Source organism: Penicillium chrysogenum, assembly GCF_028827035.1.
Source record: "Penicillium chrysogenum strain IBT 35668 chromosome Unknown utg000005l_segment0_segment0, whole genome shotgun sequence".
Taxonomy (NCBI): Eukaryota; Fungi; Ascomycota; class Eurotiomycetes; order Eurotiales; family Aspergillaceae; genus Penicillium; species Penicillium chrysogenum.
In genome coordinates, this window is record NW_026622753.1 from 5,835,189 (window position 1) to 5,860,440 (window position 25,252).

The window sequence follows — 25,252 nt, forward strand, 5'->3', positions numbered from 1 at the left end:
GGCGTGTTCAGCAGGCTGACCATGCCACCTTCTAGAGCGACTGCGCCAGCTCCTGACAGTGGAGAGATTACATGATCTCCTAGGAGTTGGCCTTATGGTCAGCCTTCTGAACCCGCCGATTCAACAGCAACCCGCCAGCCCCTAGGAGATGGGGACATCAAATGTTCTCCTAGGGGCTGGCACCATGACATGATCAATAGGCCAGCTCCTGGGCGTGGGGAACATTATTTGATCTCCCAGGGGCTTGCAATAGCACAAGAGCTGCCACCTGCGTGTTCAGCAGGCTGACTATGCCACTTACAATGGGGCAAACACCCTTCGATGCCACCCGTATAGTCAGCCTGCTGAACAGCCAGCCCCTGGGAGATGGGACCATTATATGATCTCCCAGGGGCTGGCAATGGCACAAACACGATTTGATGCCACCTGCATAGTGAGCCTGCTGAATTCGCCAGTTCGTCCATGTTGTCAGCCCCTAGGACTTGGGGACATCAAATGATATCCTGGGAGCTGACACGAGCAACAGGCGAGCTCTCGGTAGTGGGGGACATTATACAATCTCCCGGGGGCTGGCAACATGGCATGAACACAATCCAATGCGGTCTACATATGTTCAGCAGGCTGACCGTGCCAATGCGCAACAGTCACCAGCTCCTAGGAACGGGAATATCAGTTGATTTCCTAGGAGCTGGCATCATGGCACCTGCGCAATGAGCAGGCTGATGGTAGGAACTTGCAACAACCGTCAGCTCCTGGAAACTGGGAGCATTTTATGGTCTCCCGGAAGCTTGAAAACCTGATACTGCAGTATGCGCCTTGGTCCTACTATTCACCAGGCCGTGCACATTTCGCACTCGGCGAAAGCCCACGCCACCATCAACATTGTGACTCGTCACCTTGAAATGTATGATGCAGTATCACATATAACCCAGAGCTCTCAGGAGATGCCATGCCAACTCCTGGTAGCTGAAAGCGACGTGCAAACCGGATTATGCTGTGATATACGGAGTACGGCCATCAGCAATATTTCGAGCGCATACCCTATACGCTTGCAACTGGAGTCGTCGCCATCTTCCATTTTACAAAAGATTATGGCAACAATACCACATTGTATGCCACTCTGTATGCCACTCGGTGTTCCTCTGAGAGGGTCTTTGAGCCTACGCATCCAAACACGAATCTCCAAGCTCGGGAGATGCCGCCAACACAGTCAGCAGGCTGACTATCAGCCATCCACCAATCACAGCACGAGCCACGCAGGAGCTGGCGTCACCCACTCCACTTCCCGCTGAAAGAAGATCACTTATCTCCATACCCCCTCGAGATATTGTTCATCACGCTGTTGAGTCTACCTGTCTCATCAAATTTAAGGAGGGAAGCATCGCCTTGCTTCTGACTTACATTTTGCCTCCACCTTGGTTTCCTTCCATCGCCATGTTCGTGCGCTCCGTCTTGCTGGGTGGCGCCGCTGCCCTTGGCGCCAGTGCGATGCTCGTCGTCCCCGAGATGGAACCTAAAGTCGATATGATTGAAGATGGGTTTGTGAATGTTCACCCTATGCTTTTGGAGGACGTTCATCATGCGATTGTTGACCTGCCCTGCTCTGAATGTCCTCTGCGTGAAACCAACGACGAAGGTGTTGTTACCTGGGCGGAGGGCAAACCATCCTCTCTGGTAAGCATGATAGAATCCGTTTATTCATTTGAACTAGCTAACAGACCCCGGTAGACTCTGGATTTCTCGATCGAAGACAACTGCCTGCTGGCCAACGGCCGCCAAATATTCCCACCGGCCCCGCCTATTCCAATTCTTGCTGTACAACAAAATGAAGAGGGAGAGGACTCCAACCCAATGCCTGTTGGCTATGCCCTTGAGATCATGCCGATGGCCGCACCATCTGACGAGCCGGGCTATGAACTCCTGGATATCCGATTCACTGTCCTCGACCTCGAGACCCACCCAGTCCCTGTCGATACCGTTGCGATCACCGTTCTACAGGATCCCAACGGCGAGCTCTTCATCGCCCGGACTGAAATTGAAAACACCACTCCTGCCTCCGACCGCTTGTCCTGGAAGGAGTGCAACGGAAAGGCCAAATGCCTGCAGGAACTTCTGGTCTCTCGTATTCGAGGCCTGTTGGCTGGCGCCAAAGCTCGTGTTATGGGCATGACCAAAACCGGCCGCAAGAGCTGCCATGGCAAACACAAGGGCAAGACAACGGGCCACTATGAACAAGGCCATGACGGTATGCCTTTCCCTTTCCCGCCTCCTTTCGGGGAAGACGGTCGCCACCATGCCCACGCCCACGGCTCCGCTCGTCCCCATCATCACCACCCATACCACGGCGCTTTCGCCCGCACTTTCTCTCGCATTGTGCACTTTATCGTTGTCCCGGCTGTTTTGGGTGTCCTGGCTGGATTGACCGCCAGTGCCATTGGCATGCTGGTCGGCCAGGCTGTGGTTTTCCTCTGGCAACGCTACCGCGGCACCACTTCTTCGGAGCACAAGGCCGCCTGGGAGGACGGCGAGGCCTGTGAAAAGCAGGGCCTCGTGACCATTCCTCGTCCGTCCGAGGAGGTCCTTCCTGAATACACTGGGCCTTCTCGGAACCGAGCCTCACTCGATAAGATTTAAAAAAGAAAAAGAAAAAGAAAAAAAGAAAAAAAAAAAAAAAAAAAAAAAAAAAACAAAAAAAAGAAGAACACATTGATCTTGTCAAGCCCGCTGTCTTATTCGAGGGCCATTATCAGCCTGTCTGGACAGTGCTCAATTTCTCAGCTGGGGTTTCCTTCCTACGAAAAGTGCTCACGCAAATACACTGATTTCCCGAAACCCGACGACCGCTTAACAAATACAATACAAAATACACCTGGGCAACATACACTCCTTCAAGTCCTCTTTCAAGGGTCATCACCGGCCACCTCCAGACTGGCCTTTCAATATCTTTCCTTTGAATGATCCACCGCAAAACACACGCTTCTCTCACACCAGCGGTGAACTTGACAAGATCACTATCAATGACAAGCAAAAAAACAAAAAAACAAAATAAAAAAGAAAAAAGAAAAATCTACTGTCTCCGACCAAGAACGGTCACTAGGGTTGGCTCTCCACCGTCAATCCTCATAAATACACCAGACCTTGTGGTGCCAAAGGACCACTCGAAGGAACAAGACAAAACCTTGGAACAGCAAGACAGAACAAGACGAAACATGGGGCACAACCCGACACAAGACACAACAACACAAGCCATGGATCATCAAGCACAAGACATGACCAACCACACAAGCAAAAATAAAACAAGTGCAAGGACCAAAAGAAGGGCCCTGCTATCCTTGGGCACCAGCAATTGGCAGCCGGACTGGTCTTTCCACTCATTCGCCGGGCCAATCGGCCGGGAAACACCGAGCCATCATACTCAAGGGTCATCGACAGGAACAAAGCAGTCCACAAAAAAATAAAAAGAAAAAGAAAAATCCACGAAGTTCTGTTGTTGTTGATACCCTTGGCCACACAACCTGTCCGGCGGCACTTTCCACTTTACCCACGGCCAAACCCACGCATGCCATGCTGAACCTTCAGGTCACTCGACAAGAACACCAACAAGACAAAACAAAAAGAGTTCCGCTGTCGTCTCACCCAGACATGCCCATCATCAGCTACACTAGGCTCTCCACCTCTTTTCCGCCGTCAATCCACATGGTTGCAGTTAGCCCTATGAAGCTCGAGGTCAATCGACAAGAACAAAAGACAAAAAGAAAACAATGACAATAGTTTCCGCTGTCGCTTGGTCCACTTTCCCAGGGCCAAAAAGATCCACGTTCACGCCTTGTTGAAGCTCCGGTCACTCGACAAGAACGAAATCAACAAACAAAGAAGCAAAGGAAGACCAAGTTCCTCTGTCGTGTTCCTCTGTCGTTTGGCCTATGCCGATCACTTGCCAAGCCAGCTCTATCTTCTCTTTCCTCAACAGTCGATGCTTTTTGGTGCTTCTTACAGGGCCCTCTGTCACCCGAAAATCATGGGCGGTTCTGCCGTCTCTTGATTGAGGTCCAATTCCACTTGCACAGTCTGCATAGTGCTGAGTCAATGTCATATGCTTGTTCGCTCATAGTGAGCTATCCCACACCCAATTTTCAATGGCCAATGATTGCCTTGAGCTTGATTTTGTTCAAATCTTGTTTCGTGCCAAATTATCCTTTTGCCCTTGCCTTTTTGTCAATGTCTTGTTCTATTCCTGGATCTTGTCTTGTTCCAGTCTGTTCTTGCTCTCATTCTACCTACATCCTGTTTCATTTCAATGTGTTCTTCGATTTTTATGTTAAGCTCGCTCGAATCATGTTCTACAAATCCTGTCCTTTTCTGGACTTCTGTTTGGTTTCAATAAGTTTTTTTCTCATGTCAAGCTTGGACAGTGTGTTAAAATCCTCATGTCGTCTGATTATACTATGTTAGTGTCCTTGCATCTCAGGCTTGTGCAGTATTTCTTGTGTAATGTCTATATCCATGTCAATCAAGCCTCACAAGTGAATTATCTCTACATCTTAGGCTCTTCTCTGTAGTCGGTCATAGCCACTGTACTCAATGGTACTCCATCCAGATAGCGGAGCATATTGTAGAACTTCGCGGTATGTAACCTCTACCCTAGCTCTATATGGCAAACAAATGTCGACCCTTATATCTTTAGATGGCTCTTGTAAAAGTCTTGCCCCCTTGTAATTATTATTCACCTACATGTCGTATAAAGGCCGAGGCATATCCATCGTCTGCCGAATCTGATACGGCATCCCTTGCCCTAATCACTAGTGAGCTATTCGTATCTGTTCCATGCGCCAAGGGCATTTGAAGAACCCTCCAGATAGGAAACGAGCCATCCTGCACCGATTCAACGCGAGTTATGGCGTATCCGCGTACTTTAGAAGTCTGCTTTGATATATCGACCACCCGACGAGCCCTTACCACTGTAGCCAACGCCTTGGCAACCAACCGCAAGGGCGTCACTTCTCTCCACCTAGCTACCACAGACACAGAAGATCTAAGCATGGTTCAATCCCTACACAATGCTGGAGGAGCGGTTGCGAAAACTATAAGGGAATTGACAATTGGCTGTCGACGACGTCCTGATTGATACCAAACTTCAAGCTACACCACTCGGCGAGGTTGAAAGACGCGTGGGATTTGACAAGAGCAACGGCTTGGTTGCAGTAACTCGGTAGAAAAGGACAACAGCCTTATATACTTGCAATTGTGAGGATCGCAGACAACTATTTGGTTTCTTAGGTCAAAGCCTTGCCAGACAATTAGTGTAAAATGAACTTTTCAGAGTATAGCACGCGATAGCACACACACTAGAAGGTGTGAAAGAAGAGCATCTATTAGATATTAGACCTGACCACACGAATGCCACATATTAGGGAGCTCGTACAGTTGATGGCCGCATAACCTTGGAATCCCTCCCCGCTTATCAATTGACCTAGGTGGAACAAATGGCGGTAGGTACCAGAGCGTATCTCGTCTATAGGATATATCCCCGCCAATACGTTGGTCGTGCCCAATCTCCTATTTCAAGTCTCTCGATACTCATTACATATATGTAACGGAGGGTCAAGGTCGACAAAGATCGAACGAAGGAAGTACTTGCCATTTTCAGTCTCGGTGGAAAATGTCTCAAAAGAGTCGTCTGACAAATTTCCTTGGTAAGATCGGGATCGATATTCCCACCGGGCGTCATGCCATGCTCTAGCAGAACTATATCATCATCGAGGGGTTTAAACATTGCCGACTGGATTAGTTTCTTTCTACTAGATAGTGCTAGATAGGCCATCCATGGATATACTAGGTAGGAATATAATTATATAATCTAGTAAGTCTCTCGCTTCCTAACTAGTTAATAGAAACCCCTTCTTCTTTTATACGCGGCCCTAGGCTAGTTAACTAACTAGTTAACTAACGTAATCGGTAAGCGAACCGCCACTGTAAGCGAGCCGCCATCCTACAACCATAGATGGTTTTATAATGCATTTATCTCAACCAAAACGCCATTAAATTAAATTAACTAAAATCATCATCTATCTGGACATGTCTCTCTCCTATGTCCTGGCTTCCTACATACTCCACATGCTCGTCCGGCCTGGGGGGCGGCCTTAAACCTTCCGAAACCCGCTCACGATAGTTATTGATACGCGCAACTTAGGCCTCAAATGGCTCTGAACGTAGCTCACGAACCTCCTGAACTGAGAGATCCCCTTCGTGGACTATCGTCCTTGTAGATCGAGTTCGCTTTTGCTTCTTCTTCTCGTTTTCAGCGCGTAAATCGCTCACTTCTTTCTCTAGTAGTGCGGCGGATTGCATCGTCATTTGACAGGCTTTCAAAACCTGGTTTATAGCAGAATTAAGCGGGCTCGGGGGGCTTCTTGATCTTATACGAAGCAAGGCTTTGATTGACGAAGCTTGTTTTTACAATTGTATATAGTTCGAAGGCGTTTTTGGATCCCAATCACTACCCCGGCTGGGAGGGGGGGTAGGGGTTCGAAGACGAATATCAAGCTTCGAAATCACTCTTTCCGGTGCAAAAGGGACTAAACCAGCTGCTCCGAAGCTTGTTTTAATAGTCTCTGATTTAAAAGCTTCAATTCGTGCGAGAGGGTATGCTTCGAGGAAATCAAGTTTATCGATATGATTGATTCCGTTCCGCATTTTCATTTCAACCATCCGGCCGTACGAGCGTTTTAGCACCGCAAAACAGCCTATATCCAAAGGCTATAAAAGGTGAGAGGAATGCGGAGGCATACAGATTGGTATGATTTTGTTTTCTTCACAGATTTCATCGAACTTCGGGGTTAAATGACTTCCGTGGCCGTCAAGTATTAAAAGCCGATATATCCCCTTCGTACGCACAGAAGTGGTAGGAATAAAGAGCTTTTTTAGCCAGCGAAGTCCGATTTCATCAGAGGTCCATCTATTAGGACTAACTTCAAAGCGCCAGTCCTCCGGGAGGCTATCAAACCAAGATTCAATAAAGACTTTGCCTTTAAAAATCACACACGGCGGGAGGGCCCAGCCAGTAGCATTCGTACACTCGATACTAGTCACCCATTCTCGATTTCCAGGTTGTAAAAGTGCTCGCCGACCGTAGTATTCGCTTCTCGTAATCACCCTCGCAGTCGCCGTTAATCCCATCGCGAAACCGGTCTGATCAAAGTTATAAACGTCGTCCGGGTGAATCCCAAATTGTAAGATAGTTTTTTGAACAAGATTAAACCACCCCTTTATAACCTCCGGATCCTCACATTTCGCACGCTCGTAGTTATACCGTTTCGAAAACCGAGAGGATAGGAGAGGGCGCCGTTTCACAAAGTTATACACCCATTTTTCGCCGACCGAAGATACCGGGGTGATTCCGCGCTTCTCGAGGAGAACATTCGCCATTTCTCGCACCATAGAAGGCCGGGGAGCAGATCCTCGGGAATCCATAGAGAGAATCCATTTTTCAAGAGTTTCTTCTTCAATTTCGGATAGTTTACACGAATTTGCGCGTGTAATCCCTCGTTGAGTATGGCCATTAACGCGATCGCGTAATGTTGAACGTGGTATCTTGAAAATGCGGGCAGCAGCAGTAATATTACTGATATCTCCATTTTTCAAAGCCTGGATAGCTAATAAGATACTACCCTCTTGCTCTGCTAAATTTACAGAGGATTGAGAGCGAATTGGTGGCATAATGGGTGGTTGAATTAACTAAGTGCTAATTCATGGACGCGTTTTGGATAGGGTGGCGGCTCGCTTACAGTGGCGGTTCGCTTACCGATTACGTTATAGATCTGTAGAGTGCCTGAGGCCACTATATAATACAAACCCTGCAAACCCCTCGGGACGACAGATAAGGCTGATGATGGTCACGTGAACCCGGCATCATCACGCCCCCTCTTATCAATCCGACAACAACACCAGACGCAATCCTTTTGTTCTGCAGGCGTAGTCCTCGGCCAACGATGATTTAGCTTGTACGATGACCTTGAAGCTCCAATCTCAACTACGCACGGGCTTTTTTTCCTATTCCTAGCCCGGATCTGCTGGACTCGGAGTAACTGTAGCTTGATCCCGACATCATCGGTTATCGGCTTCAGGACATTCACATAAATTCCCACGTCACCTCTCCAACATGATACCGTGGTCGTCCTTCGTTCAAAAGGCCCAGAGCCTGATTGACCCCGCCAACTTCAACATTCCCGCCCTATCCTCGCCCGATCATAATCCCTCAAAGGCATCGTTATTCCGGCAACAATTCCGCCTCCCTGATTCTCAGAACCCGCTTCAAGAGATCACCGCTGATCTCGTTCTACCGCTACCAAATTCCTCGGCCAATCAAGGAGATGGCTCCCGCAAGGTTGACCGGGCGGGAAACACATATACTGGACGTTTGCATCTGAGTGAACGTTTCATATGCTTTTCAACCCAACCGACAAGCTTCATCCCCTCTGCCACTGCAAGTGCTTCGACCGCCTGGACTGGCCAGACACACGGCACTGGGCCATCAGGCAATGGATTCGTTCTCCCGCTATCCTGCATAAGACGTGTCGAACGCCTTCATAGCGCCAGTCATGTCTTCTCCCTTGCGCTCACAACGTGGAATGGTTTGCTCAATAAGCAGCAAGAACCCAACCTCGTCCCTCAACGCCTCATATTGCAGCTTGTCGGTAGCAGACAGGCCTGCGAGCGATTCTGTGACACACTGAAAAAAGGCCTGCGGGAAGGAATGAAGGAGGTTGACAACCTGCGGACTGTCGTCACGGATTGCTATTCGGAATATCTGCTCTCAGGTGCAAAAGGAAAGGGGCAAGATGGGAATGAGTCAGATACTCGTCAACCACCGGATGCCGGGCTGGGTCTGATTTTCCGCTACCCTGGCGATGCGCGCAAGCTGCGCGATCGCAGTAAGATGAGACTTTGGGGCGAATATTTCAGAGGTAAAAAGTCATCTATCTTTTGATCGTATATTCCAACATCTGACCGATCTCACTAGAAAATGGTCGCAATGCCACGTTGATTCGCCAACCAACATTCCACAAGCTGATCAGAGTTGGTTTGCCAAATCGGTTACGCGGAGAAATTTGGGAACTTACATCCGGTTCTCTGTTCCTTCGTCTACAATCCCCGATGCTGTATCAACAGACATTGTCCAAATTTGATGGACAAGAATCCCTTGCTATCGATGAGATTGAGAAAGATTTGAATCGCAGTCTGCCAGAGTATCCTGGATTCCAGAGCGAAGAAGGCATTGGACGCTTGCGGCGAGTACTCACTGCGTACAGTTGGATTGACCCGGAGATTGGGTATTGCCAAGCCATGAACATTGTGGTTGCCGCCTTGTTGATGTGTGTTTAGAACCCCCAGTTATTGAGGGTGTCTGCTAACTTGACCAGATATATGTCAGAGGCACAAGCCTTTTTCCTTCTCTCTGCGCTGTGTGACCGTCTCCTTCCCGGTTACTATTCAACAACGATGTACGGCACACTACTCGACCAGAAGGTGTTTGAGTCTCTAGTCGAGAAAACAATGCCAGTTCTCTGGGATCACCTCACCAAATCAGATGTACAACTTTCTGTGGTATCGTTGCCATGGTTTCTCTCGCTATATATTAACTCCATGCCGCTCGTCTTTGCTTTCCGTGTCTTGGATGTGTTCTTCTTAGAAGGGCCGAAAGTCCTCTTCCAGGTCGGTCTTGCCATTCTCCGAGTTAATGGCGAGGAGCTTCTCGAGACACAAGATGACGGGTCATTTATCTCTGTCTTGAAGTCGTATTTCTCACGACTGGATGAATCTGCCCACCCGAGATCAGAGAATCCCAAGCTTCGAGCCATCACTAGATTCCAAGAATTGATGGTGGTTGCTTTCAAGGAGTTTTCTGGTATCACTCACAGCACGATCACCGAGACACGCGAGAAGCACAAGGGCGCTGTGTTAGAAAACATCGAGACTTTTGCTAAGCGTACTTCTATTCGCAACCTTGGGCCCGAAAGCAAACGCCTGAGTGTGGATGATCTTGGAACGATATACGACCGCTTCTATGAAACACTGTACCAGTGGGAGCAACGCCAGAGAGTTATCGAGGAAGAGACGAGGCGGCAAGAGCGGAAGAGATCCCAGCGCCTTTCTATGCTTGCTCCTCCTGCGGATACCCAGGTTGGTCGTGTCGGTCTCGGGCCTAGCCCCACACATATGGACTATGAAGCCTTCCGGGAGTTTTTAGCGGCCACGTCCAAATGGGCAGTCGCTGACTCCCCTGGGCCATCAGGGAAAGAATCATCATCAGGGAAATCGGCATTGTGGGCGAACCGCAGACAGCCAGCAGACCATGAGTTCATGCAACGCCTCTACCGCAAGTGGGCCACAAACCCCGAGGAGGGATTGAATCTCCAAAATGTGGTGAATGGTCTCGCCCGGCTGAAGGGATCCCCTGACATCATGAACAACATCAACTATTTCTTCGACCTGTACGATGACAGTGGAAATGGCCAAGTTGATCGTGAGGGAATCCTCAAAATCTCCGAGGCGCTGTTGTTCCTCTCCCGGCGTGGGTTTGAGGGCACAATCACGGCCACCCCATCTGTGGAAAACCTGAACTCGACAGCAGACCGCGACCATGCTGAGAACTCGCTCACTACCGACGAGAAATTCCTTGGTAGTGTCAGCGCATTCATCCGTCGCTGTTTCGAATATGCGGACCCCAGCCACCCAGAAAACCGAAAAGCAGACCAGCAAGATGCAACGGCAGAGGCAACTGAGAAGCTAGACTCTTTTGCCATTGGCGATGATGACGAAGAAGAAGACCTGATTGATGTTGATGATACCAAGCCCGCCAGCTCTCCAGCACCAGACGCAACCGCCCAGACAGCCAAGTCAGCGACCCCCGAATCAAACAGCGACGACCATAACCGCTCAACGTCTGAGTCTGCCAACCCGGCTCTCGATCCTAATAATCCCCTACACATCACTCTCCCCACCTTCCGAATGGTTGTCCTGGCCGACGAACTTCTAGAGCAGTTCTTTGAATCCTACTTCCCTCAATCCTTCCACCTATCCGACCATCCCCACCCGGCTGCTCTAGCCGCATCATCCTCAATGTCGTCCAACCTCACAACCTTCTCCAACCTAGGCAGCATCCGTTCCTCCGGACTCGCTGCAGGCTCAGCACCCGTCGCCGGCGCCTCAGGAGGCATCGTGCCACCAGGCAAGGGCCTGCGCGGTGTCCTGGACAACATCGTCTCGGACGGAATCCGCATGGCCGCCGAAGTCAAGAAGCGAATGGACGAGGCGCAGCGCGATCTCGAGCGTAACGCTCTCAGCCGCGAGGAAGATGAAGACGAAGAGGACGACGAAGACTATCCCCGTCGTGAGAACACTGCCGCCGCCATCCCCGGTGGTATCCCCAGTTGGGGCGCTGGCGCATACGGCGCTGATACAGAGCGCCGTAGTATTGTCCGTGACGCTGACCGTGACCTCCTTGAAGGAGCTGAGGTTCTTGGCGGTGGGAAGGAAGAGAGAACTTCTCTCTTGGACGGAAAGGATGATGCGAACCACGCTCCTCGCAAGGTGTCCGGCTCTGCGGCTTCTGCTAAGGACGATGGCTCCCCCACGGCCCGTGATGGCGAAGTTATCAGCAAGCTCGTCGAGTTTGAGTCATGATATTCTTGCATACTGTCTGATGTCATATACGGTTGACTGCCATCTCATGCGTTTCTTTTTTTTTTTTTTCCATTGCCGACCTATTGCTTAGATCGTCATACAATTTTGTACTACAACCCTTGGTTTGGATGTTTCAATTCCTCTTTCGCGTGGTCCCTGTCGGATTGGGACCTTGATTCTAGATTCCCTTAGAAAGAACTTCGCGCCGGATCATCCCTTGTTCATGTATACATGCGCATTCGTTGTAGCACTCTTCGTACATGTACAGAATTCTACAGGGTATTTGCGATGTAAAAATGTGGAGATCGAAAGATAGATTCGAGACCCGTAAGTTTCCAACTAAATCAAAAATTCATAAAGGGCAAAGTCGCCCATAAATCAAAACTGTTCTGAATTTAGAGAATCGTCAAGTCATGAGATGTAATGACGTTTTCTATGTACAGCATCATCATCAAGCAGGTGGAATAACCCCAGGGGGGCGGAGGCGATCAGTCACCACCAAGCCTTCGAAGAGGAAGTAGAATGGCATTGTATGATGACGACGCAAATGAAGAAAAAGGGTATAAAACAAGCATAGGCATGGACAAACGAGCCACCGTCCATAGAGAAGAAGGATAACCACGGGGGAGAGTAAAGGCCCAAAAGAGAAAGGGATGAAAAGCGGTTGGGTGGATGAAAGGAACACGAAGAAGGCGAAGAAAAAGGGTAAGTTTTGTGGTAGATGCAAGCTCCAAGTGCGAAACCAAAGATGTGAAATGTGAACGATGACAGACCCAAGACGGCCGACTGGCACTGCCTTAGTCTTTTTGTCCCTCATTCTCGACAAGCTCCAAGACAATCTGGCTCCGCTCATACTCTGGATGTTGCATGCAGATTTTGACCGTGTTGCCTAAACCCGTGGAACCTGGAGAGCCATTGGTAGAGCCCGAGAAGCCGCTAGCAAGACTCATTGAGCCACCGGTGTTGGCCTGCGCATTGCCATTGAGAGAGCCAGGCACCTTACTGCCGTCATCGATGCAGACGACATTGTGGCCGGGGATAACCTGGCGTAAGCGGCCGTTCATTGCGTTGCGAACTTCGACGAAGTCGTCGTTGAAGAGAATGAGGAACTTGCCATAGAGACAGGCTGTGTGTGCGCTGCCCACGAACTCCATTACTACACTGCGAGAGACGTCGCCGTGTTTGTTGACGTACACGGCGCACTGCTGGTAAGCTACTAGGAACTCGCTCTCGCTGAGACGGAACATGCCTAGTGGCTTGAGCCCATTGATGCGGTTGGCGATGCTGTTTAGGGTGTCGTGTGCATCTTGGGTATCGTTGGAGTTAAAGTCTGGGACAGACCATGAAAGTTTCTTGTCGAGGGTGAGGACTTCGATGCCCTTTTGGGTCGAGATGGCAAGCGAGGAGTGGAACATGTTGATTCGGTAGGTCTCGGCAGGGATGTAGAACTCGTCGTAATCGCGGAAGAACTCGGTTTGTGAACGACGCGAGAACAGGCGGCTCTTATTTGTGGATGATTTCTGCAGGACAGGCTCGAGAACCTAGATTTTCGTGTGAGTTTGCTGTTGTCTTCAGTTTGCTGGGACTGTACATACCTTGAATGTAGACGACAACCCCTCACGCTTTTTGTACAGAACCAAGTATCGGTCCTTCAGACGACCAGCAGCAAAGAAGCCCACTTCGCGGTTGCCAGACAACTTCTGCGGGGCTCGTCGGGCTGAATCCTGAGATGACTGGGAGCTTTTCCCATTGGGGGGACAGACCACATCGAGATGGTATGCAATCAAAGACCGGTCTGCAATCAACAACAGCAGATTGAAATCCTCAAAGACAGCGACTTGTGTGACCCGCGTGATGGGAATCGCCCTATACCAGCCCCGCGGATTATTGAGCTCAGACATGTACACTCCATAGTCTGTGCCGATTGCACACATGATGCGACCAGGTGGCTGTTGGAAGACCGTGGCACAGTTGACTGCAGTCCTGCATACTGCTGGAGGACGAGTTTTCTCGCCTTCATATTGCTTCTCAACTTCTGTGATCGCACGATGGAGAGGGGTACCCTTGATGGTGACACTTTTGGAGCCAGGTGCATGATCAGAGTATGCGAACGCAGTGTCCGCAAGCACGCGTAGCCGGAATGGCTCGGCATTCTGAGAGAAGAGAGCAGCGGCATGCTTTGTCTTCGCTTCGATGATCTTTTGGCACCATTCCTGGCGGCTTTGTGCCGAGAAAGCGTACAGAGTATATGTTCCAGTCTTACCTAGATGCTTGATTTTGAAAGGGTACAGGATCTTGTCATCCCTCGAGCTGTCAACAACCCCGTTTGCTCCAGATGCACCAGACCCTGTATGTGCAAGAGGACTGGCAGCACCCGCTTGGGAGGGCGTGACAGTCGCCACTCCCCTAACGGATGATTTGACCACAGGATCATCGTCGGTGCTTTCCAGGCCCAATAAGTCCATTGGGATGGGCAGTTTTGAAATATCGTATCGCTCGTACTTCACTGCCCGGTCACGCATTGTGAATATCTTCGCAAGAACGAGATAATGATCGAACAGGATGGCATGTGTATCGACGAGGAATCTTGTGCGGGTTCCAGGACGTTGTAGCTCGCCTCGATGGATGATCTGTCGACCCAAGTGTTCGAGATTGAGTTCAACCTCCTTCTTCATGTCCGGTCGTAATTGCAGCTTGGATGCCAATTCCATCAGGTCGGCCTTCTTGTTCATCTCTCCAACTTTGTTGTCACACTCCAGCGCCACGACCTTGATCTCTTCAATAGCCTGTGCCAGATTTGCCTTTTCTTCGCTATCCTTGACCATATTCTTGTGAACAGTCGCCAAGAGAAGAGTATACCGCTGGATCCTGGTAATCGGAGCTTTGAGGAAAGTATCCCAGCTAAGGCGATTTGACAGTTTGTGTTCCCGGGCTTGGTTTAGGAACTGCTTGAAGTGCGGGTTGCGCTCAGCCTCCTTGCGCATAAGATAGTTTGCCGTTGGGAAGGTTGCAGCATAGTCGATGTATACATTCTTAGCTTTGCGAATCCATTCCCGGAAGATGTCACTGAATCCAGAGATGAAAGGCCCTTGTTCTTTTTGACGGTATTTAAGCTGCGCCAACAGGAAATCCTCGTTGACTCTCTTCACAGAATCCACCTTGCCAAACACGTCGGCCAAGAATTTGGGCAATCGCTTCGGCGGGATGATTGGAGGATTCATCTTAGCCAATTGATCACGATAAAGTTCTCGTAGGACATCCAGTTGCCCCATGTAGGAGTCTTCTGTAGTGACAATTTCGTGCAAATTGTTCTGTCGATCGACTTCTTTCCTCGGATGGGCTTCCCAGACTTCCTTGGGCACCTTGTAGAAAGTGACCCAGTCCTCGATTTTCTTCTGTGGTGCCATCATTTGCGCCTTGAGGTTGACCTTCTTCAATGTTCGCATACAGTGATGCGAGTAGCATCGACCGAAACTATCAGTACCCTCAATGTGCACCTCGTGTAAGTGGAGCATGGGCGAGTAACATCCTGTGCCGGTGATCTGGAACAAGATACCCGAAAGAGTGCCTGAGCCAAACTTGACCCATTCTTCTTCTTTCACCAATGCACCTTCTTCGAGCATACCCCTCACAACTCGAGCAGCCAGTGTCTCAGCATCAGCAATGTTCATGGTGGGGACTTTGTGAGTGAACAACGCGACCATGGCATCGGCAATTGCTTGCTCCCTAAGATCTGTCTCGTCCTCACTCAGATCTTTAATCCAGGCCAAGAGGGAACTCAAAGCCCACGGCTCGCTACACTTCTTGAATTGTTCCGATGACAGCTTCGCGGGATGGAACTTCTTGCGCCGGCCAGCCGGGATGCTTGGCAGATCCAGTGTCATAGCCGCTGCTGCCGCTGCTGGGTCGATATGAGGTAGGTCCTTTTGCTGAAGCTGCGAGAGAAGCTCTTGCTGCTGCTGCCTGTACCTCAGCCGGTCGGCATCGGTCTTCGACCTGATAGGCGCATCAGTACGAGGCCCAATAGGGGTCGACAAGGATGACGACCGCGGAACTTGGGACGAGCTCAGCAAAGCATCGCCATAAGACTCCGCTGAGGTTGGCAAGGAGGGGTGGTTATACTGTGAATAACTATCCAAGTCATCCTGCTGCTCCGAGTGGCTGTTATATGTGCCCGCAGGCATCAAATACGACACAAGGTCAACATTGCCGGCAGGCTCAACGGGTGCTGGTGGCAATGGACGCATCCCAGGGTGGAAGAAGAGATCTTCGGGCGCGGATCGGTGGGGGCTCTCGTCGTCGGATTGATCTCCAGAATGCGTCTGATCATATGGCGATTCTCCTTCATCGCCAGAGTCGAAGCTCATCCGCCGCCCATAGGCATCGGGTGCCGATAATCCTCCTGTACCACTGGCATCTACCCTGGCATCGGCCGGCGTATGATGGAGGCGTCTGGCATATTCATATGCCAGACGCGGATGATGTCCATATCCATTATAATACTCACCACGCTCTTCGTGCGGCCGAGAGCTTTTGAATGAACCAGATGTGCCTGGAAATCTGTTGTCCGCGGCAGGGTCTGAGTGATCTTCTGGACTGTAAACACCGTAGTGCACGTTTGCTTGGTAGCCACCTTCGACCTGGGATAGGTCAGGGACGAATTCGGCATCGTCATGGAAATCAGAGAGTGGTGAATGCTCCCTTGGCGAAATGTTGGATCCACGTGAGCTGCGAACTGAGGTATTGGTATCGCGTTGCATCCGCTCTTTCTCGCGCTCTTCACGTGCTATGTCTTCTTGCAGCATGATCAAACCAGCGGCAGCTTCGGGATCGCTTTCGTCACTGTAGGCATCATAATTCATATGGCCTGTGTCTGTCTCCATGTTACCATTGGTGTGGGTGTGCTCCTCATCAGGCGAGAAGTGCATTCGTGAAGCAGAGCTAGCATGGGAAGCTCTAGAACTGTGACGCCGGGCAAAGTTTTGAGAGTCCAACGCTGCCGCTTCATCCTCTCTTATCACATCTTCATATGCCATCAGGGCTTCCGCCGGCCAGTGATTGCCATTTGCTCCGGCTTCATCGACTGGGGGTCCAGGAAGAGGCCGTGATTGAGGGTGTCGAGTCAAAGTGTCAGTTCGTCTCGGTGGATGTTGAGGCAAGTCTATCTGCATAGGGGGCGTCGGCAGGGTTCGCCCTGACACGGAATGAGATACACTTGGCCTGCCGTACAGGCCATTTGCATGAGTCTGGTGAACTGGAGGCATGGGAGGCTGTTCTTCGAAGGAACCGCTTGGGATCGCTGGGGTGTACTGGGGAGATGGCATGTCATACGCAGCAGCCCCCCTGGGAGTTGCTATAATAAGGACGTGATGTAGGCGGAGGCATGTGCATTATGCCCGGGGAGCTTGACGGCACGTAATTAGGTGAAGTGATGGGTGACATGGGTTGGTATGAACGTCCTCCGTACGGGTGATCAGGGCCCCTCGGCGGTGGAAGTGGTGGTTGTTGGGGGAGAAGCCGTACGATTGCGGAGTTGGCGGTGTCTGCCCGTAGTGTGAAGCTGCGCTCTGCCTTCTAGGTAGAACCGGAGAGCTTAGTCCAGACACAGCGGTGGACTGGTAGGCCGCAGGATTATATGGTTGATGGCCCGAGGCTGGGGGTGCGTAAGAAGCATTGCTGGAGCCAGTGTACGTCTGAGGGTTATAAGCGAGGACCGGTTGCGACTGCGTGTGGGGAAGGCCATATTGCTGTGGGTTGTAGGCCGGCTGGGATGAAGGAGCGCCAGAATATTGATATTGATAAGACATAGTGGAGGTTTGCGAAGAGGCGCGAGTCGGAGACATGCGCGACATGGCGTCTGAGGAAGTCCGTGAATATCTCGAGTCTCCGTCATCTTCAAAGCCCCCCCTGCACAGCGTTGTAGCCACCCTGTCCCGCGCTGCCACTATAACCACTGCCTTGTGCTGAATATTGTCTGTTTTCTTCGGTCGCTCTCAGATTCTGGGCCCGAGCAGGGTTGAAGAATCCAGAATCATCCCCGGCATTGTAACTCGGCATCCTTCGAGGCAGATGCTGGTCCGGCACGGGGTTTGGGGACGAATAAACCTCATAGTGGCCGGTGGATGGTGGGACAGAGGCTTGAGGGTTTGCGGATTGGCCGTAGTATGCCTGTTGACCGTTTGGATATTGCGACATGTTTTCGGAGGTGTGAGGGTCCGACCAGATATCGACTCGACTTGGCTCGACTCGACGCGTCCAGTTTTGCGCGAGAGGTTGTTTAGCAGGACTGTGAATTCCGATCTCGGGCACTCAAGTGAATAGCAAAACGAGTGACTAGTCCAGAGCAACTCAGAATGTTTGGAATGAGGGGAACGACCACGCGGGTCGGTAACACGCTGTCGAAGAGCTGGCTCTGGGCATTCCCAATGAGACTGAGTGCGATATAGTAATAGAGACCAAGTCCAAAGATGCGAAAGGAGTTGTTTTGGGTAAGATGGGGGTGTGTTGGGACATCAGCTGCGCCCACGCTAGTCGAGGTACCGTCCCCACCGCCAACGGGGTTCACCACCTGCCACGACACTTTATTTTACGAGGCTGATATCAATCTGGGCACGATCTACTGCAAGTCCAATATTATCTGAGTTTACGACGTGTAATTGCACATATATATGATGTCTTTACCTTCAGCTTGTTACAAATTGTGTTTCTATTGCTTAGGATCCGGTAGGGGTCCAGTGCCGTCATACTGTACTCCATACCTCAGTAGGTGTTTCTTTTTGGCTACCAAATCATACCAATATCAAACATCATATATCTAATTTGAAGATATCATGAACCCCAATAGGTACATATGTAATATGGGGCCACCTGGGCATGAATCCTACAACGTGAAGAATCGCCCCCAATTCTTCTCGTATTTTTTCGGGGCAAGGCTGTGAGGCTGAGTCGGAGTCGGCCCCCACAATGTATATATTGCATCCACAACCACATATGCAGTGACTGGGCTTGGGAAACAGTATGTTTTTGCCTAAAACGACTGCATATAATTGGGCCTGGCCTCTAGAATAGTCCAGGACACAGCAACAGTCGGTGGTTGGTATCGTCGCTATGAAATTCACCCAATATATACATCGAAACAAACAAACGGTTAACAGTCCTCGACCTAAAAGGCAAAGAAACCAAAAGATTATAGAAATGAGATGAATTGCTGAGACAGGTATGTCAACAAACACAACGCGCATTCTCAATAAGAAAAAGGGCATGACTCGAACCACTCCAGCGAGACCTGGCTATTAAACAATTGCCACATCAACGCATCATCAGGTGCATAACTTCCATCACTGGGCGTCTGCCATTGCTGAGGGTTTCCTCCAGTGACAGGATCAGTGCATGAAGAACCATCTATCAAGACATGCGCATGCTCATCAGTACTAGCCGGATGGTCGTGCCAAGTCCCAGTCATTGAAGGGTACAGAGTAGGGACTTTGACCTGCGGGCCCATGCGCTGCTTGGCTTGAATCAATGGTACGCAGAGATCCTGCAAGTAGTGCAGCAGTTTCAGCAGTTTCGAGATGTATGGACTTGCGGCAAACTGAGATAGACTTGTCGTGATGTCTTGCATTAGATTGTAGTCATCCATGTCTAGTTCTCCAATGATGTTACAGAAGAGGACGAAGAATGGACTTAAGGGATATAGAAGAACAGTCCTGCAGACGATGAAGAGATATGAGTGGAAAAACTGGTGACGCTGGGAATAGATCAACTAACCATGTTAGGAATGATGGATAAGGATCCACGAAGCCAGGGGTATCCGCGAGATTCTTCTGAAGATGATGCAGTGCCCTGAGAGATTTGCGGGAATATGACAAACACTCCCTGTGTGTCAAAGGAGAAAAGGTACATTTTAAGCGTGACCGAAGAATATCAACCAGAATCGCGTAATAACAAAATTCACCTGCGATCCAATCCGCAGCGATACAGTCGGGTGCTGAGGCTCGACTCTGGGAGAATAGGTTAGCTTGGAGAAAGACAGGCATTCAGTCAAACTCACCGATTGTAATGTCGAATGTATGGCTTCCATTCGTTCTTGGAGTCTTGAGTGGTTGGCAATTATTTGGCGAGTATTATCCGCATTGCCGCAATCCAGCAGCTCTCCTTGGACCTGAGCTAAATCGAACAATATGCGTATTAATGGGATATGTGCCGTAGATTGGTCGGCACTGATCAAGTTCGCGGGAGAGATGCGAGGCTCTGGCAACGACAGTGGTCGATACAGAAGGGTGCTTAGAGTTCGGTCAAGGTAAAAGCACCAACATACAGCGCTATGGATTTCTTCATCGAGGCTTGAAATCCCAAGCGGATTGCGAATTTCATGGTAGCCCAGAGCAGTAATCAGACGAGCTGCGTATGAGTTGAGAATCCACGATTGGCTCATGTTGCCAAGATACCGCATGAAGGATGCCTGTTCAATACTTGTCAATAAAAGAGTTTCCGAAGAAGGAAGCTTGATGACATACAGCAGATATCAACGACTGAATGAAGGGAAGAGTTGGGGCATTCAGGAAATTGAGCCTCTTGAGAGCGCGGAAGGCATATGTTTCATATAATTTCTTGGACTTCAGAAATTGTGCGTTGATGCGAGGATCCTTATATGCCTTCGGTTTCCGGAAGAGATGGAATATGGCCTTCACATAAACGCATATACAATACTGGTAGAATACCTGCCCATGCTCAAGGCCGTCGTCGCTGAGAATGGTCGAAGCCATCTTCTCTAGTGTTTTATCCGAGATGTGGTCCGGCCATTGTACGGAACTAGATTGTCCGACAGCAGCTGTTGGGTCTGTATATCTATTAGTGTATGTATTGACAATGAAAATGAATGCTACTACCTGGAAGAAGCATATAAAGCAGCTCCGGCGACGGGGCAATAAATGGACCATCATGTTGAAAATCTTCATGGTCCACTTCTGGCGGCGAAGATTTATCGGTAACTGAGGTTCTCCTCTGACCCGTAATATCCACAAATTGGAGGGCAGACCTGAGGATTGCCTTTCGTTCACAGTCCATTCGTTCATTTCCATCAAGCTCTCCTTGTATGACGACTCTGGCCTTCTCTGCATGGTGTGTCGTCGGGCCAACGGCACACTCATTCTGGGCAGATTGAGAAGCCCCTTCTATGCACCAGGCATCATCTAGTCTCCTTTTTCTCGATGGCGTATCTCTATCGTTGGGATCTGCAACATTTGATGAAATGAGACTTTCACTATGGGTCAATCAACTGGAGTCCCGAGGTAAAGAAGAAGAATGGCAATCATACTCTGAAACTGTCCTTTCCAAGGTTAACAATTTTTCCCCGAGGGCAGATATACTATTAAACCCCGTAAGCGTAAAGCAAAAGTAAGATGGATTCATATGGAAACATACACCGATGGTTGCCGGTGAGGTCGTTGAGCTCTTGTACGACTACACTTCACGCCTGCATCCGTACAATTGGCACAATCTAGCTGCCTATCACAGCGAACCTATTAGAAGATATCAGTCGCAGAGCAGTAAATGGATCCGATAAAACCCTTTCACCTTTCTTGAGTGGCAAAGGTCACACTAATATCATCATCAGTATACGAATCCCAAAAGCCATGTGACGGCACTCACAGCTCGCAGCACATTGTCACTCGTCTGATCATTCATTAGGTAATTCGCAATCACTTCGAATTAATATCCCCTAGTAGGAGGGTAAATGACTTTTCAGCATTTCCAACATCGCTCGGGGCTTGCGGAGGCTGCGGTGCCGCTTAGTGAGAGTATTCAGATCTGTTTTCCTGTTTCGGTCGGCACTCCGACCGAACCGGGAAATTATGTGGAGACTGCCTATTAATAGGCAGTTCGGTAGGTGAGTTGACTCGTATTCGTTTCATTTCAACATGTTTTTGATATTTATTACCGACAACTGCGTCTTTTTGTAAAGTCGAGGTATGTCGCATTGATGGGTCGATCGAATTGAGCGTCCAGGTGAAGCCGGAAGAACTAAATTCGCTCTTTCTTAAGTGGCATCAAACGTATCTACCTTACACAGAAATTGAGATCACCATTCTAAGAAAGCCTCCTGGGCTCGAAAAGCAGAAATAAACTATAATATTTGATAGCACGGCAGTAGCCGTCGAGTGATCTTCTGCGCGAGTATATCTCATAAAACCACGCAACAAGGAATATAGGCAGTAGGGTATATAGCAAGAAAAAAAAAAGAAGAAGCAAACCATGACCTGGGAATATCATAGAGATATTCGTAACAGATGTGGAAAGTTAAGCCCGACTATAAGTAGCATGATAGATATAAATAAGGTCCTGGTACTCAAAGTCATACAAATCAGCAATCAGAGTTGGCAAGATGGGAAGGCAGAACTGGGAAAGATGTTCGAAATCGTGTCACTCGGCAAATAGTAATATCACTTTCCATCGTAGATTTGGTCGGGTGTGAGTGAGAACTGGCCTTTCTGGATCTCTTTCGCGTCAATATGGTCGGGCTTGACGTATCTCGCGGTCAAAGCAAAGCGCAACTTGTTCTCGGGCACCACCGAATGCTATAGTGGTCAGATTTGATGCTCAAATTTGGTAAAAAGGGGAACAATCCCAAACCTCATAGTATTTCTGGAGATACTCTCCGTGCATGACAACCAGATCACCATGATGAAGTTCCATCTTGATGGTAACCGGTGCCTCTTTTCCCTTGCGGCCCATCCACAGAGCACGACGCGAGTCGTCATACTCATCTTGCGAGATCTCGCCGGCATCGAACTCTTCTTTCAGTGTCCGCCGTTCGTTCTCAAACATGCAGTCTTTTAGAACAGGGTCATCTTGCAGAAGGGTCCCAATCTGCTTGGGCTCAGCCCTTCGGGTAGAGCCATTGAAATACTTGTACTTCATACGGACGAACATGGTTGCTTTCGCTCCAAGGGACAGTGTGGCGATACTGGGGCCAAGCGAAGACTCGCCGTCATCATGGAACTGATGGAAGATATTTTAGCTTAGGCCGTTGTCAATGTCATAGATCTGACTTACTCCGATCTTCATTTCTTCGAAATAACCGAGTGTTAGCAACTCGTTTGGAGGCAAGTATTTGTCTCCAGAAGAGACGACTGCTTTTTCAGTTGCCCACGACAAGCGACCCAGAGCTTGGAGCATGTCGTTGGGTGCTTCATCGAAGCCCTTGGAATCGACAGACACCACATATTTGTAGGGCATACCCTGTATCCTTTGGTCAGTGGACACGGAAATGTCAAGGTAGTATCTCTTCACTTACGTAGTTGACGGCGAAATGTGAGGTCAGTGTACCCGCAACTGTTCCATTGTGAGAAACTATATCTGAAGTTGTATCCGGCTCACTTACCTAGGCTGGACTGGAGTCGGAATCGTTTGAGACCAAGATCACCACGTTGGAGATTGATGAAAAGGTCATCTGGTCCATTCGCACGGCTATTGATTGCTTTGTTGGACACAAAGTGGGTAATCGAGCCAACTCCATCGAGTTTGTAAGTCAGCTTCCGGTACGGGAAGAAGGTATTGTCGTCAATCTCTGGAATGCTGAACTTCCGGTCAAAAACAATTGCTCGCTTGATCGGGGCCAGTTCGAAATGATCGAGGACAACCCGGAGCGAAACAGGGTTCATGTTCATGAACTTCTGAAACGGGCAGCTGTTTGAGGACTCCTCGCCGATAGAGTCATCGTCGCATTTCCAGCCTTGCCAGAAAGTTCGACGGATACATTTGGAACACATAGGGCAGACGATTCCCTTCCATGCGATACGAGATGTGCTAACATCCGCGGCGTTCTCATCCAACGTGGACAGAAGATTGGGCACTAGACTGTAGTGCGGCTGAATTGCCGGGTCTGGACGACTGCGAAAGCTCAGGAAATCAAGATTGAAAGTGAGCTCAGCGGGAGGGGAAGCGTTCCCGATCTTCCAGAAGTCGACGCAACCAGGGTCAAGGCACATCCACCCCTCCTCGTACAAGCGAACACTTTCCGTGGAGCAGCTCTCACACTTGAGAGTCTCAGGCTTTGTTTCAAAGTCCCGTTCATCGAGGGGCACTGGAGGGAGAGAGTCCTTGGCCGCCCACCAGCTCTTCTCGGCCAGATTCAGTTTCTCAAAGCGGACCTTCACTCCGTGTTTCTGGCCAATCTTTTCAAACCAGACATTGGTAACACGGAACCAGTCCATAATGTTGTACCGATGCGGAAGCTCTCGGTTGAGAACCTTGTTCTTGCTCCCTATAACTGTGGTCAGCAGGTTTCCTTTTATAGCACTCTTGATGAATTACCAATAACAAGGCCAACAGCAAGCTTTGAGTTTTGACTGGCAATGATACTTTGGACAAGTGCATTGTCCGGGTCTTGGTTCCTTTCGAGGGTCAGGTTTCCCCCGAGTCTTTGGTGCAGCATCCGCCGCTGACAAAGGTTAGTAGAGACAGGTTACAACTCCGGACACACGATACTTACATTCTGGTAATTATGACTTCCTCGTCAATATAAGTGCGGGTACCACCATCAGCATCAATGAGGAAGCCATAGCAGAAACCTTCATTGTGATACATTGCACCTTGAGTGCAGCGAAACCACGGAATCGCATCACAAAGTTGCTGACGACCCTGGCAGATTCTTCAGTACATATACATATAAATTACCATGGATTATTAGTAAAATACCTCGGACCAGGCCCGGGGTGTCCCATAAACCGGCTCAAGAACTTGGTCATTGACAGCAGCTTCAAGCTGGTCCGATGGGACTGTATGGTATCAGCATGTTATATCCCGTGATAAAGATGTAACAAAGTGATTGTCACCTTTGATGGCTTGTTCCTTCTTTGTCTTGGCGATGCGGCTTGCTCGCACTGGTCTTTCAACCGCCTGGCGACGATTGGCAGTAGGGCGTGGTGCCATTTTCCACAATTTGCTGTGCAATCAAGCTATTCTCCCGTAGATTGAGTAAGTATTATATCCAGACATAGCCCAGAACATATTTAAACAGCCAACAAAATTAAATCTGCTGGTGGAGATTGATAGTCAGACTCACAGTATAGAGGGCCCAATGGCACCACACAAGGTGAATTGGTATTTTAGCTGTTCTCAGTATAATATTTCAGACAGTACTTAGCTTCGAATAATCATTCAATGCTTGAAAGGGATGAAAAGCGTTTGAGGACGGGATGAAGTGTGAGGTGGGAGGATTATGGAGCTGGGGGGAGGACCCAAGATATATTTTGCCAGAGCGGCATCGAGGTCGGGGTCAAGCCGGCAGTAAACTTGGACATCACATGAGCTAATCTCGAGGGAGTCCATGAATTGCCCATTATGAACTTCGAATTACAAGCAATGGAATTATGTTAGTGTGGCATGAGATGGACACCACCGAGAAACCCCGAGATTGATAACACCATGAGAGCACCTAACCCACGAGGCCCAGCCACCTCGCTACCTAGGTACCTAGGCACGTCTACGTAGTGTTTTTTCTATGCCGGGTGGGACTTTCCTATCTTGGCTGCCGCTTTTATGAGGGCGCTCAGAGTCAGCTTACGGG

At 49.5% G+C, this 25,252-nt stretch overlaps 6 protein-coding genes across 6 annotated transcripts; 2 read left to right on the forward strand and 4 right to left on the reverse strand.

Moving 5' to 3' along the window:
- Positions 1 to 193: 193 nt before the first annotated feature.
- N7489_010604 (uncharacterized protein) lies at positions 194 to 464 on the reverse strand (the record flags this gene model as incomplete). Its single annotated transcript, XM_056716353.1, is given in 2 exon segments — positions 194 to 288; positions 302 to 464. The coding sequence occupies 2 exon segments, from the start codon at positions 462 to 464 to the stop codon at positions 194 to 196; spliced, it is 258 nt and encodes an 85-aa protein (XP_056563975.1).
- A 970-nt stretch (positions 465 to 1,434) lies between these two features.
- On the forward strand, positions 1,435 to 2,634 carry N7489_010605 (uncharacterized protein; the record flags this gene model as incomplete). The annotated part of the gene is made up of 2 exons (XM_056716354.1): positions 1,435 to 1,674; positions 1,729 to 2,634. 2 exons carry the CDS (start codon positions 1,435 to 1,437, stop codon positions 2,632 to 2,634), a joined length of 1,146 nt encoding a protein of 381 aa, XP_056563976.1.
- Positions 2,635 to 8,158: 5,524 nt separating this feature from the next.
- On the forward strand, positions 8,159 to 11,682 carry N7489_010606 (GTPase-activating protein; the record flags this gene model as incomplete). The annotated part of the gene is made up of 3 exons (XM_056716355.1): positions 8,159 to 8,963; positions 9,020 to 9,371; positions 9,420 to 11,682. The coding sequence occupies 3 exons, from the start codon at positions 8,159 to 8,161 to the stop codon at positions 11,680 to 11,682; spliced, it is 3,420 nt and encodes a 1,139-aa protein (XP_056563977.1).
- Positions 11,683 to 12,479: 797 nt separating this feature from the next.
- On the reverse strand, positions 12,480 to 17,877 carry N7489_010607 (putative Rho guanyl nucleotide exchange factor; the record flags this gene model as incomplete). The annotated part of the gene is made up of 4 exons (XM_056716356.1): positions 12,480 to 13,223; positions 13,278 to 17,035; positions 17,150 to 17,539; positions 17,610 to 17,877. 4 exons carry the CDS (start codon positions 17,875 to 17,877, stop codon positions 12,480 to 12,482), a joined length of 5,160 nt encoding a protein of 1,719 aa, XP_056563978.1.
- A 1,048-nt stretch (positions 17,878 to 18,925) lies between these two features.
- Positions 18,926 to 21,369, reverse strand: N7489_010608 (fungal specific transcription factor domain-containing protein; the record flags this gene model as incomplete). Its single annotated transcript, XM_056716357.1, has 7 exons — positions 18,926 to 19,388; positions 19,450 to 19,682; positions 19,733 to 20,143; positions 20,199 to 20,521; positions 20,571 to 20,944; positions 21,106 to 21,203; positions 21,334 to 21,369. The coding sequence occupies 7 exons, from the start codon at positions 21,367 to 21,369 to the stop codon at positions 18,926 to 18,928; spliced, it is 1,938 nt and encodes a 645-aa protein (XP_056563979.1).
- Positions 21,370 to 22,124: 755 nt separating this feature from the next.
- N7489_010609 (uncharacterized protein) lies at positions 22,125 to 24,615 on the reverse strand (the record flags this gene model as incomplete). The annotated part of the gene is made up of 9 exons (XM_056716358.1): positions 22,125 to 22,259; positions 22,315 to 22,683; positions 22,738 to 22,923; positions 22,979 to 23,016; positions 23,066 to 23,947; positions 23,998 to 24,124; positions 24,193 to 24,324; positions 24,382 to 24,461; positions 24,519 to 24,615. 9 exons carry the CDS (start codon positions 24,613 to 24,615, stop codon positions 22,125 to 22,127), a joined length of 2,046 nt encoding a protein of 681 aa, XP_056563980.1.
- Between the last annotated feature and the right edge of the window lie 637 nt (positions 24,616 to 25,252).